This window comes from Culex pipiens, chromosome 1, assembly GCF_016801865.2.
Source record: "Culex pipiens pallens isolate TS chromosome 1, TS_CPP_V2, whole genome shotgun sequence".
In the NCBI taxonomy this organism is placed as follows: Eukaryota; Metazoa; Arthropoda; class Insecta; order Diptera; family Culicidae; genus Culex; species Culex pipiens.
In genome coordinates, this window is record NC_068937.1 from 93,868,246 (window position 1) to 93,886,385 (window position 18,140).

Here is an 18,140-nt window from a genome sequence, read left to right on the forward strand (position 1 = left end):
ATGTCTATTTAAATTTATAAGGTTCTTGAAAAAATTCCGCCTGATTCGGTCCAATTACAAAGGGTGAGCAACATAAACATTGAAAGATATTTGCATCGGCCTAAAATAATGTGTGAAAAAGGAAAATTTAACAGAAACTGTGTGTGTGTATGTGCATGGTCCAATCCAATACCCGCTAACCGGTAGCGAAATAATGGGAAAGTATAATTTGTATCAGATTTTGTATATGCCGAATGCTGATACAACTTATCTCAGTCCCGGGTATTAGGTGGTGATAGCCCTCGCGCTGCTTCCAACGACCCATTTCAGAATGGCAGAGATCCTAGCGGCCCAATTCCGAGGTCGTTGGGCATTGTCCGGCCCCGCCTTAACATAGAAGCAAGCACCAGACGGATCCTTGATCTATCTTAAGACTCCCAATCCCTTCAGCCAAATCAGGGATCAGAGCGTATTTAATATGAGAAGAATACAACATGTTTTATAACCTTCAGATGGCTGACTGGTTAGAGTCCCAGACCATCAATCCAAAGGTGTGAGTTCGAATCCCACCTGATTCTGTTTCGTTTTTGTTCATATTCAATGTTCCAATTCCTGATTCCAAATTTCAATGGTACCGACCGGGATTTGATCCCTGAACATTCTGCTTGTGAAGCAGAAGCCGTAACCATTAAGTCACGGAGCCGGTTCAAGGAAAATTTAACAGAAACTGATGTAAAATTACAGTTTTTGCAACAAATCAATCACCATTTCCAGATGTAACAAAAGAATTTTTACAGTGTATAACTCAAAAGTTGGTACTTTTTTGTCCACTCAAACATATTCATAAAAAAATCGAAGGGGGTAAAGTTTGTCAAAATAGATTTTTTTTTTAAGTAGGAAAAAAAATATAATATTGCGTCTTGCAGCAATTTCTAGAGTTTTGTGTCAATCGTGCTAGGCCTAGATTTTTTCATCACACTGCTTCGCAGGACCGAGAACTGTCAACTTTGCGCACTTTGCACCTCAGTAGAGTGCTGCGGGAAAATTTTCATCACAGTTGGCAAACTGATTTTCCATCACACCATCAAAACAAAACAAGTTTAATACATCGACTTCTGACCAAAATATAGTCACCAAGCTGGAGTGGCCGAGGCAGTTAAGTCATTGAGATGGTCTGTTAAAGGTTCCAGGCTCGATTCTCGTAGTTGGAACTTTTGAGTTTTTTTGACGGGTTTTTTTTTTCTAATGAGCTTGAGGGCATAACTCTATCGGCCACCTCGAGCTGTGTTCACTGAGTCCATAAACGGTACCATTATTCCCACGGCTCGAGGCCATGATTGTGTCGGACGATTGCTGGTCAATTTTGGGTGAAGATTATGTAGATAAAATTATGTAGAATTGGATAAAAAAAAAACAATACATTGTGGACGAAAGAAATCTGTATATTTTTCAGTATGATCAGTCTAACTCTAAGCATTTCTTTAATATCGTATTGGTGCTAAAACCTGAAAGAACATTTTTTTAAAAGAATTCAATGAAAAAAAAAATACCTGCCTTAAAAAGCATTGGAAGACAAGCTGCAGGGTAGCGAAGGGTAAATCTTAAACGGCGCTACTCCGAGCATCCGTCCATCTCAGATTGGTCTGCATGGGTAGCGTGAATCCGGTTCGGGAATCCCGTGCTTTCCGCCATGAAAGGACCACTCTCGGAAGCGCCGGATCCTTGGTCGGACCAGTGGATGTTGGGGATGCGCCCGCTGGTTTTTAATCATCCCTCCAGCAAGTAGACGAGGAACCGCCGTATGCCAAAATGCCGGTACGAACAAAACTGCATCCTTGCACCGAAGACCAGATGTCCACCGCCGGAACAAGCAATCGTAATTGTCTTCTTTGAGTCCTAGTTCAGGGAATACCCAGACCGAATCACTTTCTTTGCACTGTTTAGTTTAGAAACTTTCGCAAAATAAATAAATAAACATAAACAGCCTGCCTTGGCAACGGGTATTTTCGTCATCAGTGTGATGAAACAGCACTGTGATGTAAAAATACTGTGATGAAAATAATTGCGCAAGACTCTAGTAAAGTGCAAAATGCGCAATAAAAATGGCATTTTTTAAAGCATTAATCATTAGGGCGTCCAATTTTCCCGGGTTTTGAATTTCCCGAGAAACGGGAAAAATATTTTTGAAATCCCGGGAATTCCCGGGATCCCGGAAAATTTTTAAAACATTGATAAAATCTATGTTTTCATTATACTTGGAATGTTTTTCAAGCTAAAAATCATTGAATTTTATTTCAATTTCAATTTGGTTTTATTGGTGAATAATCAAGATACAATAAGTTCTTTTGAGGTTCATTACAGAGTTTTGGAGTTCCTTTCAGCTGTGTGTTACATCATAATCCATTTTGGAACAATTATTGCTTGTTAATAAAGGTGTCACCAAGAGTAAGAAAAAAATCATTGAATAAGTTCAATATTATTCATTAATGATGAGTTCAATCTAAACAAGGATAGCAATTTTTAGATAGTTTGAAAGATATTGTTGTGTTCTTTGTTGTGCTTTGGATTCTAATCTAATTTCTAATCTAATGTGATTCAAGTTAAATAAGTCTCTTATTAATATTTTTTTATATGACGGGATTAGAAAATCTTCTTAAAAATATTTTAAAGATCAAAAATAACAAATAAAAAGACAACAAATAAAATTATACCAACCAATGTTAAATGTTAGATAAGTTTAATGTTTTATATAAAAAATATTTTACAAATTATCTTCAAGTCACTAGCGCCAACTGGAGAAAATCGGGACTACAGTCTAAATAGGTACAGGAGATTTAAGAGCAATTAATGTGTAGATCGGTGTACTTTGTTTTGTTCTGTTCCTGTTTTAACCAAAATCAATACAAAAAAATCAAAACATTATGCAAAAAAATAATTAATAAACAGCTGTTTTAATTCGATACATTCGTGATTTGCCAAAGATGTTTCATGAAAAATAATTTCAAATGATATAACTTTTAAATTTAAAATCATGAATATACGTAGTCTTTTCAAAAATAGGTATTTGAATTTGAATTAAAAAATATTTAAAGCACTAGGCAATTTACGGATCGGTTATTTTTTAACAATTTTCCTTTATAAGTCAAACTAATACTGATACCTAAAGTTTAAAAAAATAGGTCCTATAAACATATGAAACAAAATAGCTTCTAGGACCTTTTCAAAAAAAATATTAAGGCATACATCCATGCCTCAATATTTTATTTTTATTTATTTTTTATCGATGTCATCTATTTCCACAACAAAACCTGAATTTCCAGACCAAAATTTGATTATTTTTTTCGAATTCGGGATTCCCGCCCAGGTTTTGGAAAAATCCCGGGAATTTTGTCCCGGGAATTCCCGAGATGGAAGCACTACTAATCATAAACAACAAATTTGCCGAAGGCACCAAATCAATCATAAAAGTTCTTCTTTTCTAAGGACAGCCCCAAAATTTATTTGGAGACTTGTATTGAGCAAGGTTGTTAATCGTTAGAATTATCGTCGATAATATTATCGTCTAACGACAACGTAATCGTCGGGACGATAACGATAATCTATCGTTGCATTCAGTACGAATATAATTTTTGATAATGCAGTAAGTTTCAAGGTATCACAAAATACCGTATTTTTTCGAAAATATTTAAACTTTCATAATTAGCAATATGCACAGCTTAAAAAGTTGCAATCCAGCTGCGTGTAAAAGGCCTGGGTGTAAAATAAATATTGCATTATTTTATGCAATTTTATGTGATTTAACACCCTGAAATATGTAGCCCATCAGAATGGGAAACCTACTTGACTTACTTTTTGGCAATTTCTATAAGACAGACTTGGTTTTTAAGTCTCGTAAATATTTTTACCGGAAAGCTCGTCCAATTTCCCATAAGTTTGTTTTTAAATTTAAGTTTTAGACTTAAAAACCAAAAAATCTCATAGATGTGGCGTGTATTTTTGTTTCAGTGTATTTTTTTCAGAAAGCCCGTCCAATTTCCTACAAGTTTGTCTTTGACCACTTTTTGATACGACGCAACGGCTTCGAGATACAGTATTTTTAAATTACAAAATACAAAAATATTTAAATACCTTACGCCCTCCTCAAATGTTATTTTCGAGTACTATTGGCTCCATATACACAAAAATGGCTTATATAGGCCTAGGATAACATGTCTACAAAGTTTCATTGAAATCGGAGAGGGTCGGGTACAAAAGTACCAGAAAAATTCCTGATTTGAGCTGGAATTGCTCTATATGCGTTTATCCTTACAGCTTTACATCGGTCTGATGGCCGAGCGGGCTAAGGCACTAGTCCTTACTGTTGGTGCTGGGTTTGAATCCCGTCGGTTGCAATTTTTTTTTTTGTGTTTGCAAAAATTGTACATGCAGTGTGTAATATTAAGTGTTTATTTTGACGAAGGTGATGTGCATGCTTTGGCATGCGATTTTACCATCGGATTTTTTGCTGTGTGGGTATCAAACGAAGCGAAATTTGGTAGGCTTTTTCACTTTTATTAATTTTTTTTTTGTTAAATACTAAAATTTTCACAAAATACCGTATTTTTAAAGTACTAAAATAATCATTATTTTTAATATGGGTATAAACGATTTGAAATTTGGCGTGCATTTCCACTGTTGTGAAAATTTGAGTGTTTCATTCAAAAACTCTTAAACAGTGAAATGCATGCAAAATTTCAAATCGTTTGATACCCATATTTCAAACAGAACTATCGTTATCGTTTTCGAACCTCGATAAATTCATCGTTAACAACCTTGGTTTTGTGAAAACATTGCAATGCTGCAAAATACCTTTTTTGAACTTAAGTAAACGATGTACAAAATTTTATCCAAATAAAAAAAAATAAAGATCGATTTGCGAAAACGTAGAGAATAGCTCTCTTTTCCCTATGTTTTTTTTTTTAACGCAGCGTTAAAACTACTTTACCAAACTTAAACATTTTCAATCTCAACTTACAGGACCCCAAGCTAGATTGAATGACACCAATTTGGCAATCATTGGATCTGCAAGAAACGATATCTTTTGTCGTCAGAAATAATACAACTCACCGGTGTCGAGTACGGGTGCGCCGTCAGGCAGACGCCGTCCGCCTTCAGCTGCTCCTGCAGCAGCGCCTCCACCTCGCTCAGCATCAGCGGGGACGGGTCCCGCTCCAGGCTGTCCAGGCTGTTGTCCGCCAGCAGCGACTTGGGGTCGTTCAGCTGGAAGTACACACTGGCGGCGCCCTTCTCGCGCAGCAGCCGCACACTCTTGAGCAGCTTGCTCCGGTGTTGCGCGTTCTGGACTCCGATCGCGTCCAGGTCCGGATCGCCAACCTGCTTGCAGATCTCCAGATCGTCGTACCCGTTGTCCAGGAAGCTCTCGGCGTACTGGCCCAGCCCGAGGGCACGCAGCCACTCGCAGACAATGTTGCTGACCGCCATGGCTGCGTACTGCGCTTGACTTCTTTCTTCTCTTCTTGTCGGTCGGCCCGAAACGCCGAGACCTCACGTTTGTGCAACTCTTTTTACGATCACGATGTGTAGATATACTTTTTTTTACTTCTGCTCGTGCAAAAAATTAACGTTTAATTAAAACTGTACCCGCCGGTCGTCGTCGTTGGGCTCTCATTTCTGGACGCGCTCTTACATTCTGACTTTTTATTTTTCACATGCAGAACGACGAACACACACACACACGCTCACGTTACACACCGACAGACCTCGTGCGGGACCTGTCATTAAACTTCTTCACCCGCGGGGTCGCGCGTCGACTTCTTCCTCTCAAATGGGCGTTTTATTGCTCTTTTGTGGTGGTTGGCTCTCGGTTTCTGTGTTTACATTTTCACATCTCGGTTCGTGAGGCCGTCGTTGGCTGCGGCGGCGGCGCTGCAATCTGGAAGGAGAGAAGAAGCAGAACAAAAGGATGGTTAGATTGAGGTTAGAGAAAAGAGAGCTCACGTGCTGAACTCATACACGGTTGAAAACTAAGAAGAAAAAGAAGCGCCAAGGCCTAAAATTAGTGGAAAGTAATGACGATAATGATGATTATAAAGTCCCGGGCGAAACTTTATAACGAGCGAGATTTATGACAGCTGATCTGACGCGTGAGCGAAAGAGCTGGAAGACAGGGGGTTCAAAGTCGAGAGTGCTGTAATATTTGTTGACAGAGCAAGATTTATGAATGGGGCAATTAAACGATGACTTTGTGTTATTCTCGCGCCGAAGTTCGGAACGCGAAAAGATGAAAGGAGAAAGGAGGAGAGAAAGGAAAAGAGCAAAGAACATGCGCGAAAAGGTCGAGGTGTTAACCGAAAACGGTTTCGGGTGTCAGTCAGTCAGACCATTCAGTGCAATGTATGTTGGACGGACAGGTTTCAGGTATGGCAGGGAACGTGCTTCATTTGGTTACAGGATTTTCTTGAAAAAAGAAGAAAATAGTCTGAATTTCAAAAACAAAAGAAAAACTCTAGGTGTGTGATAATTACTTCTTACTTCTTACTTTTTACTTTTTACTTCTTACTTCTTACTTCTTACTTCTTACTTCTTACTTCTTACTTCTTACTTCTTACTTCTTACTTCTTACTTCTTACTTCTTACTTCTTACTTCTTACTTCTTACTTCTTACTTCTTACTTCTTACTTCTTACTTATTACTTCTTACTTCTTACTTCTTACTTCTTACTTCTTACTTCTTACTTCTTACTTCTTACTTCTTACTTCTTACTTCTTACTTCTTACTTCTTACTTCTTACTTCTTACTTCTTACTTCTTACTTCTTACTTCTTACTTCTTACTTCTTACTTCTTACTTCTTACTTCTTACTTCTTACTTCTTACTTCTTACTTCTTACTTCTTACTTCTTACTTCTTACTTCTTACTTCTTACTTCTTACTTCTTACTTCTTACTTCTTACTTCTTACTTCTTACTTCTTACTTCTTACTTCTTACTTCTTACTTCTTACTTCTTACTTCTTACTTCTTACTTCTTACTTCTTACTTCTTACTTCTTACTTCTTACTTCTTACTTCTTACTTCTTACTTCTTACTTCTTACTTCTTACTTCTTACTTCTTACTTCTTACTTCTTACTTCTTACTTCTTACTTCTTACTTCTTACTTCTTACTTCTTACTTCTTACTTCTTACTTCTTACTTCTTACTTCTTACTTCTTACTTCTTACTTCTTACTTCTTACTTCTTACTTCTTACTTCTTACTTCTTACTTCTTACTTCTTACTTCTTACTTCTTACTTCTTACTTCTTACTTCTTACTTCTTACTTCTTACTTCTTACTTCTTACTTCTTACTTCTTACTTCTTACTTCTTACTTCTTACTTCTTACTTCTTACTTCTTACTTCTTACTTCTTACTTCTTACTTCTTACTTCTTACTTCTTACTTCTTACTTCTTACTTCTTACTTCTTACTTCTTACTTCTTACTTCTTACTTCTTACTTCTTACTTCTTACTTCTTACTTCTTACTTCTTACTTCTTACTTCTTACTTCTTACTTCTTACTTCTTACTTCTTACTTCTTACTTCTTACTTCTTACTTCTTACTTCTTACTTCTTACTTCTTACTTCTTACTTCTTACTTCTTACTTCTTACTTCTTACTTCTTACTTCTTACTTCTTACTTCTTACTTCTTACTTCTTACTTCTTACTTCTTACTTCTTACTTCTTACTTTTAGTTTTTAGTTTTTAGTTTTTAGTTTTTAGTTTTTAGTTTTTAGTGTTTAGTTTTTAGTTTTTAGTTTTTAGTTTTTAGTTTTTAGTTTTTAGTTTTTAGTTTTTAGTTTTTAGTTTTTAGTTTTTAGTGTTTAGTTTTTAGTTTTTAGTTTTTAGTTTTTAGTTTTTAGTTTTTAGTTTTTAGTTTTTAGTTTTTAGTTTTTAGTTTTTAGTTTTTAGTTTTTAGTTTTTAGTTTTTAGTTTTTAGTTTTTAGTTTTTAGTTTTTAGTTTTTAGTTTTTAGTTTTTAGTTTTTAGTTTTTATGTTTCTACCAGCGTAAAGCTAGACATCGAAAAAGGATAAATTCATTCCAGCAGTAAACCTTGGGAATGCCCTTAATCCCACTCTCACTTAACTAAGCCCCACTCACTTAGGCTCAATCCCTTGCGGAACCCTTCTCCAGGTCGAGAATCTCAACATTAAATTACCTTTATTGATTCAGGTAGCTCACCCCGCAACCTCTTTCATCGGTCAACCTCTAATCATCCTCAAATGCCTTCTTTGCGGCCCCAATCCAAAGAATTGTCCTTTCAATTTCCCCCAGGGAGACAGCCAACCTCGACACAAAACTTTCAACTACCGTTTCTTCTGCCGTCATCAAGTTCCGCAAAACTCTCCAAACAACAACAGTTTCGCAAATCCCAGCCCAATCCCGGGAAAAGGTCGTCCCCTTCTTCCTCCGCGTTGACACTTCCGTCCCAACAAAAAAAAAATCGATACGTCTTATCTGTAGGAAAGCTCGTGCTGAAAAGAGCAACAACTGGGCCGGAGGCCACTCTCTCGAGGGAGGACACGTGGAATAAATTACGGTGGATTTCGCGGCGCGATGTCCTGGAATATTACTACCACCGCCAGTTGGAGGGGAGGACGGTGTGTATTTGAATAAATTAGCTAAAATATTCGACGGGGAGTCCCCCGGGACATCTTTGCTGACGGAGGATGACGGAATTCCCCGGAGATTGGTGTGGGTTGATACCGGAGTTGAAAGGACTTTGAGGTGAAAATTGACTGTGTCATCACAACTTCCGATGCAAAGGGTCAGAACCCGGAATGCTAGAGAAGACATGTGTTAAGAATGTGGTGATATGCTTAATCTGAAATTGTGAAAGGAAGGATTCATCTTGATGATTTAAATGGTTGACAATCCTGGTGTGCTGGAGATTCCAGATAACTTGAAATCTCAACACGGACCAACCAGAGGACAAAGTTGTTGATTAGTTTCGGTCGAATCGAGTCGAGAAGGTCATACGAGTTGGGATCTACCACAATACTACGAGACACCTCATTTGGAAAGTATAATGGTAAATTGAACCGGACCGGACTGACTAAACCTTTAGTCCTTTGCCTTGTATCGTGCGAACAGTGCTCACCGGAAAATGTGGGAACGGCAGGCTTGGTTACCAATTCATTATTGATACTTCAAGCTTCACTTTTACTGTTTATAATCAACTGCTATCAAATTTACAAAGAATCAAGATCAAACTTCACAGATTCTACCAGCAGAAACTAGGGTGCTACCAAAAGCTGTTTGAAGTTACCATCTTAAAGCTTCAACTCTTTCTTTGGATTTTTACTTGCTACCCAATTTAAGAAGAATCTAGAACCGCTACCAAGATAGTTGTAAGCGGAAAACGGTGATGCTACCAAATTGAATAAAGTTGCTTCTCAAAGCTTCAAATCATTCATTTCACTAAATGAAGAATGATGCAGTACTCAAGATAAATGATAGTTGATGCTTCCAACATGACTTGAATTGCTTCTCAAAGCTTCACCTTTTTTTATTTGATATTAAATTTATGAAGAATCTAGATTCGCTACCAAAGTAATTGTAAGCAAGAAGTTTCATGCTACCAAATATTGCTAACAGTCGCCATCTGTCGATTGCCACCAAATTCATGAAGGATATTGATCCGCTACCAATTTTACTATAATTAGAAATTTTGATGCTACCAAATATGGCTTACAGTTACCATCTCAAAGCTTCAATTTCTACATTATTTGCTACCAAATTTATAAAGAATCTAAAGCCGATACCAATTTACTTGTAAGCAAAAACAGTTATGCCACCAAAAATCACTAAACAAAAATAATGAATAACTTTGAAGCTACCAAGTATTAGATAGATAGGTCATTCAAACATGTAACCGCTACCAAAAATAACCAAAACAGTAGTAATCTTAAATTCTACATATCTACCAAAACGTTACAATGAAATTCATTACAAGTTATCCCCAATATCATGCTTTCAAATGATCCTGCCAAGGGATCATGTGTTTTTAGGAAAAATCACAATCCGCTACCAACAGATTCAATACAACTCCCAGAAATGATTACCAATGTTGTCATCTTGATTTGCTCTCACAAAGTGTTGGTTACGATCATTCCGAAAACGACACGGCTACCAATTGCTACCAAATTATAAATCTCAATTCGCTACCAAAATTCACGGGAAACCAAGCTGATTGACAGCAGTAATTCATAAGCTACCAATTGCTACTATGGTGACTATTTGCCACCCCAAATTGCCACCGAACCTTGGAACTAAAACCGATACCAAGTTAGTCGTAATCGAAACTTTGATGCTACCAAATGTTAGCTATCGAATCCTCTGTAGCTACCAAAATTTTACAATCAAATACATGAAAACCAAGTTCTGCTACAAAACTTTGGAAAGAACTTTTGCTGTTTTTGACCAGGCTACCAAAAAAATCAATTGCGTCATCTTTATTCGCTATTATTTCGACAAGCTATACGGCTACCAAGTGCTACATTCATAGGTATCAATCTGCTACAAAATTTACGACAAACTAAACCGGCTGCCAAGTTAGTCGCAATCGAAAACGTTGAGGCAACCAAATGTTAGCTAGAACGGTCTTTCGAATTCGTTATTGCTACAAAGCTTTAACAATAACCTTGCTACCAAATGTGGACAGCTCTAAACGCTACCAAGAATAAATAAGTCCGGATAAGATCAGCAAACATTATTGAGTCATGTTTATTTGCTACCATAGAGCGGTAGTTTCGATCATCTTAGAAAAATGTCAACTGCTACCAAACTACCAAGTCCATCGCCAAGTTTCTTAATGGTTGCCCAATGCGCAATCATTTTAATCTGCTACCAAGAGTGGATATCTTTTTTTTATTTTAAAATACACTTTGCATAAAAAATCACTGTGCCTCAAGCTTTGATCCGTTACCAAAAACAACACCATCTGATCTGCTACCAATCTCTGTAACAACAATCCAAATGCCCATGATATCAACAAACACAACCCCCCCTTCCAAAACCGTCCCCACTCAATCCGCAGTCCCTGTAGCCCCAACTTACCGTCCAGCCGCCGCGTGAAGACCCACGTTGGCTGGAACGGAATTAGCATAAAGCCACTTTGCACACTGCACAGTGACGGAACTACGGCGTCGGAGCTGCCCCAGGTCAAATGACTGCAAAGTCGGACTTTGCCACCACGGACACACTCTCTCGCTGAACGTTTGGACGCGCCGCGACCCAGGACGACCGGGCCGGGATTAAGGGGAGGAGTCGGCGAAGCACGGCGCAAATGAATTCAAATATGCTAATGTCAATTGCAAAAAGGGAGAGAGAGAGAAGGGAGAGTGTGTGTTCCTGGAGTGTCCGTGTCTTTAGGTAGGAGGAAATGACTAGTTTTTTAATGAAGAAAGTTGTCTCTAGTCTGTTGTTTCAATTGATTTTTGTCTCCAGTTTCTGTTGTCACTTGTCTCAGTTGTTTTCTGTCTTAGTTGTTACTTGTCTTAGTTGTCTCTTATCTCACTTGCCTCTTGTCTTAGTTGCCTCTTTTCTCAGTTGTTTCTTTTCTCAGTTGTCCCTTGTCTCAATTCATTCTTGTCTCAGTTGTTTCTTATCTCAGGTGTATATATTTTTTAAGTTGTACCTTTGTTCCTGTTGTTTCTTGTCTAAGTTGGTTTTTGTCTCAGTTGGTTCTAGTCTCAGTTGTATATTGTCTATTGTTTTTTGTCTCAGTTGTTTCTTGTCTCAGATGATTTTTGTCTCAGATGTTTTTGTCTCAGTTTTTTTCTTATCTCAGTTGTTTCTTGTCTCAGTTGCTTTTTGTCTCGTTTGTTTCTTGTCTCAGTTGTTGTTTGTCTTAGTTGTTTTTTGTCTCAGTTTTTTCTTGACCATTTGTTTTTTGTCTCAGTTGTTTTTTCTCTCAGTTTTTTCTTGTCTCATTTGTTTCTTGTCTCAGTCGTTGCTTGTCTCAGTTATTTCTTGTCTCAATTGTATCTTTTTCAGTTGGCTCATGGCTCAGTTAACATTTGTCAACTTGTATTTTGTCTCAATAGCTGCTCTCCCCTACGATAAACTTCCGAAAGGAATGTCGGACTGAATTCTCCATCTTCTACCTGCTCTACCTTGACACCGTCGTCCTCCTCCTCAATTTCTACGACCAGGTGTCCACCGAACAAACCGTACTACTAGAAGTTTTGGAGAGTTAGTCCCTCCGGCGAAGCTCGTCCATACGTTCCGGGTGGCTTTTCACGGTGGCTATACATCGCTACAGCCTCCCCCCTAGAGAGTGCAGCTGGGCGAGTTTAATGTAAGACGCTTTTAGCATTTTCCTAATTTCGTGTCCAGGATCACCTCGAAGCTGCAGATGCCGCTCGGACCTCGCAAGTGCGCGCGATTAACATTAAAATTTATTCATTTAGTTTGCTGCACCGTAAAGTGCATTGCTTTTTGAGGGAAGCCGCCGTGAAGTGGCGGCTGGAGGTACTGCTAAGTGGATTACTCCGACCTGCTCACGAAAAGTTTGCTCTGTTTGGCTGCGGTAGTTGAAAATGCATGCCACCGTCGTACATCCATCCAGCAAGTTTGACGGTAATAACGATGATGGAAGGTATTCCATCATCATCATCAGCTCCGGGTAGTCACTTCCAGCGGAAGCAACGTAACACCTGAGAGAGTAGAGTAACCGCAACAGTGGGATAGTTGTGTATGTGCATAAAAAGACGAGGTCTTGCTTAAGAGGATGGAGTCCGACAGACAACAGGAAGCTTGCGTTATGTCTTGGCAACAGTCGAAACTTGACTAGTTTTTGCTGGTTTTTGCTAAAAGCTCTACCGACTACCACGCACTCATGGTTATACGATACAAGCATGGTCTTGCTGTAAATAATGCAACATTTATTAAATTAAGTGGTTGCGGCTCTTCAGCTACATGTTTCTACTTCAGTATAATTAATAGTATCCTGTTTGTGATGTGAATTAATAAATTATTGACAACCAACTGAGACAACTGAAACAAGTGAGACATTTGAAACAACTGAGACAGCTGAGACAATTGAAACAACTGAGACAATTGAAACAACTGAGACAACTGAAACAACTGAGACAACTGAAACAACTGAGACAACTGAAACAACTGAGACAACTGAGACAATTGAGACAACTGAGACAGTTGAAACAACTGAGACAATTGAGACAACTGAAACAACTGAGCCAACTGAAACAACTGAGACAGCTGAGTAACTGAGACAACTGAAACAACTGAGACAACTGAGACAACTGAAACAACTGAGACAACTGAGACAACTGAGACAATTGAGATAACTGAGACAACTGAAACAAGTGAGACAATTTAGACAACTGAAACAACTGAGATAAATGAAGCAACTCAGTCAATTGTGACAACTAAGATAAGTAAGACAACTGAAACAACTGACATAACTGAAACAACTAAGACAACCTGATGACACCGCGAAAATTTCACGAAACAGTAACTCAAAAACAAACTTGACAACTACATCACCACCAGTTCCGAGCCAAACTTTCCATGTTTCCGAAACCCCAGACCCTTGACCTCTCGGGGTTGTTGCGTGTCGAAGATCCCCTGGTTAAACACGACTCACTTTTCACTCGTTGACGCGGTCCTTTACGAAGCCCAAACAAACAAACAAACGTCGTCGTCCCCTTCAGGAAAGAAAAATGTAATATAAAAAAAAGTCAAAAGGGAAAGAATAAGGACCGGGGCGGGTGCTGAATGGCACCGAGATACATAAAAAAAGATGAAAATATTTTCATTTCATTATAAAATCACGAGAGACACGAAGCCTAGGACTAGTGTAGTGCAGGAATTGCGACCGCGGAGGGGGAACTGATTCAATCGCTGCACGCAATTTAATTCTGGAACGGCTGGAAAGAAGGGAGCGCGTTCTGGGTAGACACACCGGGGCGGGTTCACCGACGATGGCGGTAATCCTTGGGCTGAAATCACAAAATTAAAAGATGACGAATTCCATGGCAGAGGGAGTGGTGAAATTTGAAAATGTTGGAGGAATTTATTTAAAAATAATCATTTGTAAATTTGACATAGTCTGCTCCAATCTCTACAAAAATAATCGGTTCCAAAAAGTGTATCGAGTATCTGAAAAATATACGATATAAAGTCTCCAAAGTCTAATTCTCCACAGTTTTGAATTCAAGTTTCTAACACATTCTGTAATTTTACATGATAAAATTGCAAGAATCTAAATTCCCTCAAATGATTAAATAGTTTGCAAAATCTCTACACATTTTCATCGGTAACAAAAAGTGTAGAGATTATTCCAGAGTAACAAATCTGTGAATTGAAGTGAATTACGCTCCAAATTATTAGATAAGGATATATTCAAAGAATCGAGTATCTTAAAATTCTACGATATAAAGTCTCCAAAGTTTTTAAATTCAAGTCTCTAACACAATCTGTAATTATACATGATAAAACTCCTAAAGACGAAATTCCCTCAAATAATAAAACAGTTTGCAAAATCTCTACACACTTTTTTGGTACCAAAAAGTGTAGAGATTTTCCTAGCGTAACAAAAACCTGAATTGATGAGAAATACACTCCAAAATTCTTAGTTAAGATCATATTCACAGAAACAAGATTCTGAAAATTCTAAGATATAAAGTCTCCAAAGTCCAAGTCTCCACTGTTTTTAACATGATAAAATTGCAAAAATCGAAAATATCTCCAATTGCAAGTATTCATACCCTACAATCTCGAACATAAAGTCTCCACAGCCTTAAAAAAAACTCAAATTCCCACTTCTCTTTCTGCCATGGAAAGCGTCCACCCAAAGAAACTCCGCCCGTCCTCGCTAGACATCGGGACGCACTCAACCTGTCCGACCATAAAAAAAAAACTAGAAAACAAGTGAATCGTCCCAACCCCGTCCAACTCTCCCCTCCTTCGCAGCGCGTTGCGAAATCATATCCAATTACTAACAAATAGAGCAACGTTGAGTTGTGACAGGGTTTGACGGTTGAATGGGCTGTACGGGGTTCAAGTACGCAGACACAGGACACACAGACTTGCCGGTCCTTGTGATGTGCGTTCGCCGCCGCCGTTGAAATGAGTTTGACAAGGTTGTGTAGAGAAGGCCGGGACCAGGGATGTCTTGACTCAAATTTGGACGCAAGCGTTCCGTTTCGCGTTTGACAGCCGATGTTGATTGTTGTTTGTAGAATGAAAACAAACAATGACATCTGACAGGGCGAGTTGAGGGGTGCGTCGGTTTTGGAGGGAGTTTTTGTATCGAATTTTTCCTTTCTACGGAACTAACTTTTTCTAAAGACGTTGAAAAGATGCAGCTTAACCCGGAGTTTAATCGACTCCCCCAGCAGAGCACTGTGCATTAAAATGGTGCACTCCATTAAAATCGCTATCAAAGCTTGTCGTTCTCGCCGGAAGAATAACCGTGAAACAAATTTTCATACCCCGAGATAACAGCTGCAGTGGCACACTTGGTGTGTGTTTACCAGCGCAGAACTCCCGTGACCCTGACCAAAGTGCCGCCCCGAGGACGACCAGCATTTGCCAGCGGCACACATACACGGAAACAAATACAAACATCCGGGGCAAGGTGCTAGCGGAGACACACGTACAAGTTTTGGTGGAAGTATCATCTGGTGGAGATGGAAATACACCGTTGGAAATTACTTGGCAAAAGTCTCCACAAACTAAACTTACTTGCGAAAAGAGGTAAGAAGTAAGTATCCACATTTGCAGACCTCCACAGTGTTAAATCTCTTAGATACTCAAGTCTTCAAATACTCTAGTCTCCATAGACACTCAAGTCTCCACAGATATTAAAGTCTTCACAGACAGTCTAGTCTCCAGAAGTAAGTCTCCACATTTTCAGTCCTCCACAATGTTAATTCTCCACAGACACTAAAGTCTCCACAGATATTCTAGTCTCCATAGACACTCCAGGCACCATAGACACTCAAGTCTCTACAAATATTCAAGTCTTCACAGACAGTATAGTCTCCAGAAGTAACTCTCCACATTAGCAGTCCTCCACAGTGTTACGTTTCCATAAATACTGAAGTTTCCACTGATGTTCAAGTCTCCACAAACACTCACAGAAACTCAAGTCTCTACAGCTTCATTGTTTCAACACACACTCAAGTCTCTGCATACAATATTATAAAATGTTGTCTAGTCTCCAAATGCAACTAAGTCTCCGAAGATAGTCTAGTCTTCACATACACTTTAGTCTCCTTAGACACTCTAGTCTCCACAGACACTTAAGTTTTTTTCACATCAATAGTCTCCAAAATCTATGCCAAAATCCCCAACATTGTTCTGAAGTTAAGTTATTACTTTTTCAAGACACTTTCTATCTCTCTATAATCTAAAGATTCTCTATCGTTTTTTTCTACCTGTCTTCAACGTTGCAAAACGGTATTTATCTACAATGAGAAGCAGCTCTCCACAGTTCCAGGCCACGCTAGTCTCCATAGATACTCAAGTCTTCACACATTTACAAAAATCAATAATCTCCTAAATTTAAATTTTGAAATCATCAAAATTGACTATTGATTGTTCAAAGACGCAAATGATAAATCTATCACCAATCAAAAGACAAAAAAAATTTCGAAATAAGAAGTCTCCAAAAACAGACTATATCTTCATCGTAAAAAGGGGTTGGTTTATTAATCTCTCCCATTCTAAACATCTAAATTAATGAGAATTCACATCAGCAGTTCTCCAATGTTTTAATTTTTCTGAGTCATTCTAGTCTCCACAGATACTCAAGTCTCCACAAACCTATTTATATTGTTTCAAGTCTACAAAATTTAAATATCAATTCCTAAATTTAAATTCTTAAATCATCAAAATTATCCTTGACTGATTTTAAGACACAAACGTTTCAACTCTCCACAATCTATAGACTTTACATTCCAAAATCTCCAAAGACAAAAGTCTCCAAAAGTAGACTTTATCTTCATTGTTTATGAATCTCTCTTATTCTCAACATCTAAATTAATAAGTCTCCACACAAGCAGATCTGCTCAGTTTCAATACATCAGATCAGAGTCTCTACAGATAATCAAGTCTCCACAAACCTTTTTATTATGTTTTTTAAGTCTCCAGATGTTCAGAGCATCAATAATCTCCAGAATTAAAACTCTAAATAATCAAAATTATTCAACAATCTAAAGACTTTACATTCTCAAGTCTCCAAAGTCACAAGTCTCCAAAAACGGGCCTAGTATGCATTGTAAAAAAATGATTGGTTAATTAAACCCTCCAATTCACAATATCCAAAGTAATAAGTCTCCACAGTTTCAAGTATACAGAGTCACTGTAGTCTCCACAGATACTCAAGGCTCTACAAATCTTTTTATAATGTTTCAAGTCTTCACAAATTCAGATATTAAATTCTAAATCATCAAAATTATTTATGACTGATTTCAAGTCTAATTTTTTTTTTTTAAATATCTAACATTTTTTCACAGTGCCCCTTCAACCAACGTTGCAACGCTCTCTCCGCAGCACACAAGCGCAAATTCATGAAAATTTCACCACCGCGAGACACACTCCAGGATTTCACCCAGGCAGCCAGCCCGGACGAAAACTTGCACCAGGAAAAATTAACTAAATTAAATATTCACGCCATCGCCAACAACGACGACGGTCCTTGTTGTTATCGCCGGATCCGGGAGATATCCGGAGAAGCAATTCCGTGCTGGTTTTTTTTTTTCGTGGGATTGCCCCAGTTCTTTTTTTTTTGTTGGCCAACACTCTTGTTCAAACAAAGCAACTTAATGTAGTGCTAGTTTTATATTAGGAGCCTTAATGAACTTCGCTGAGAGACGCGAGAATTGAGGTGGAAGTTCTCCCTTCAATCTACAATGTGAAAAGTAGTTTAAAAAAGTCTCCCCATTTGACGTCATCTTCAGTTTCAAGTTTAAACAGACACTCAAGTCTTCACAGATATTCAAGTCTACACAGAAACTTAAGTCTCCACAAAAACACTACTTTCCACAGAAACATAAGTCTCAGATACTCGAGTATCCAAAAACAATTTGTCCTCAGTATCCACTCTTGCATTCTTCAGTCTCAGTCTTCGGTTTTCAGTCGTCAGTCTTCAGTC

The 18,140-nt window shown here is 38.1% G+C and overlaps 1 protein-coding gene across 5 annotated transcripts in view; it reads right to left on the reverse strand.

The window, feature by feature from the left end:
* LOC120422308 (sterile alpha motif domain-containing protein 5) overlaps window positions 1-18,140 on the reverse strand; it is a 426,502-nt gene that overhangs the window by 375,584 nt on the left and 32,778 nt on the right. For all 5 annotated transcript variants that reach the window (XR_008212123.1, XM_052708208.1, XM_052708205.1 and 2 more), the window contains one exon: window positions 5,086-5,911. Coding sequence is in view for 4 of the 5 variants with exons in the window: in XM_052708208.1 (XP_052564168.1) it covers window positions 5,086-5,460 (375 nt within the window). In the remaining variant the exon portion in view is untranslated. The remainder of the gene's footprint in view (window positions 1-5,085; window positions 5,912-18,140) is intronic.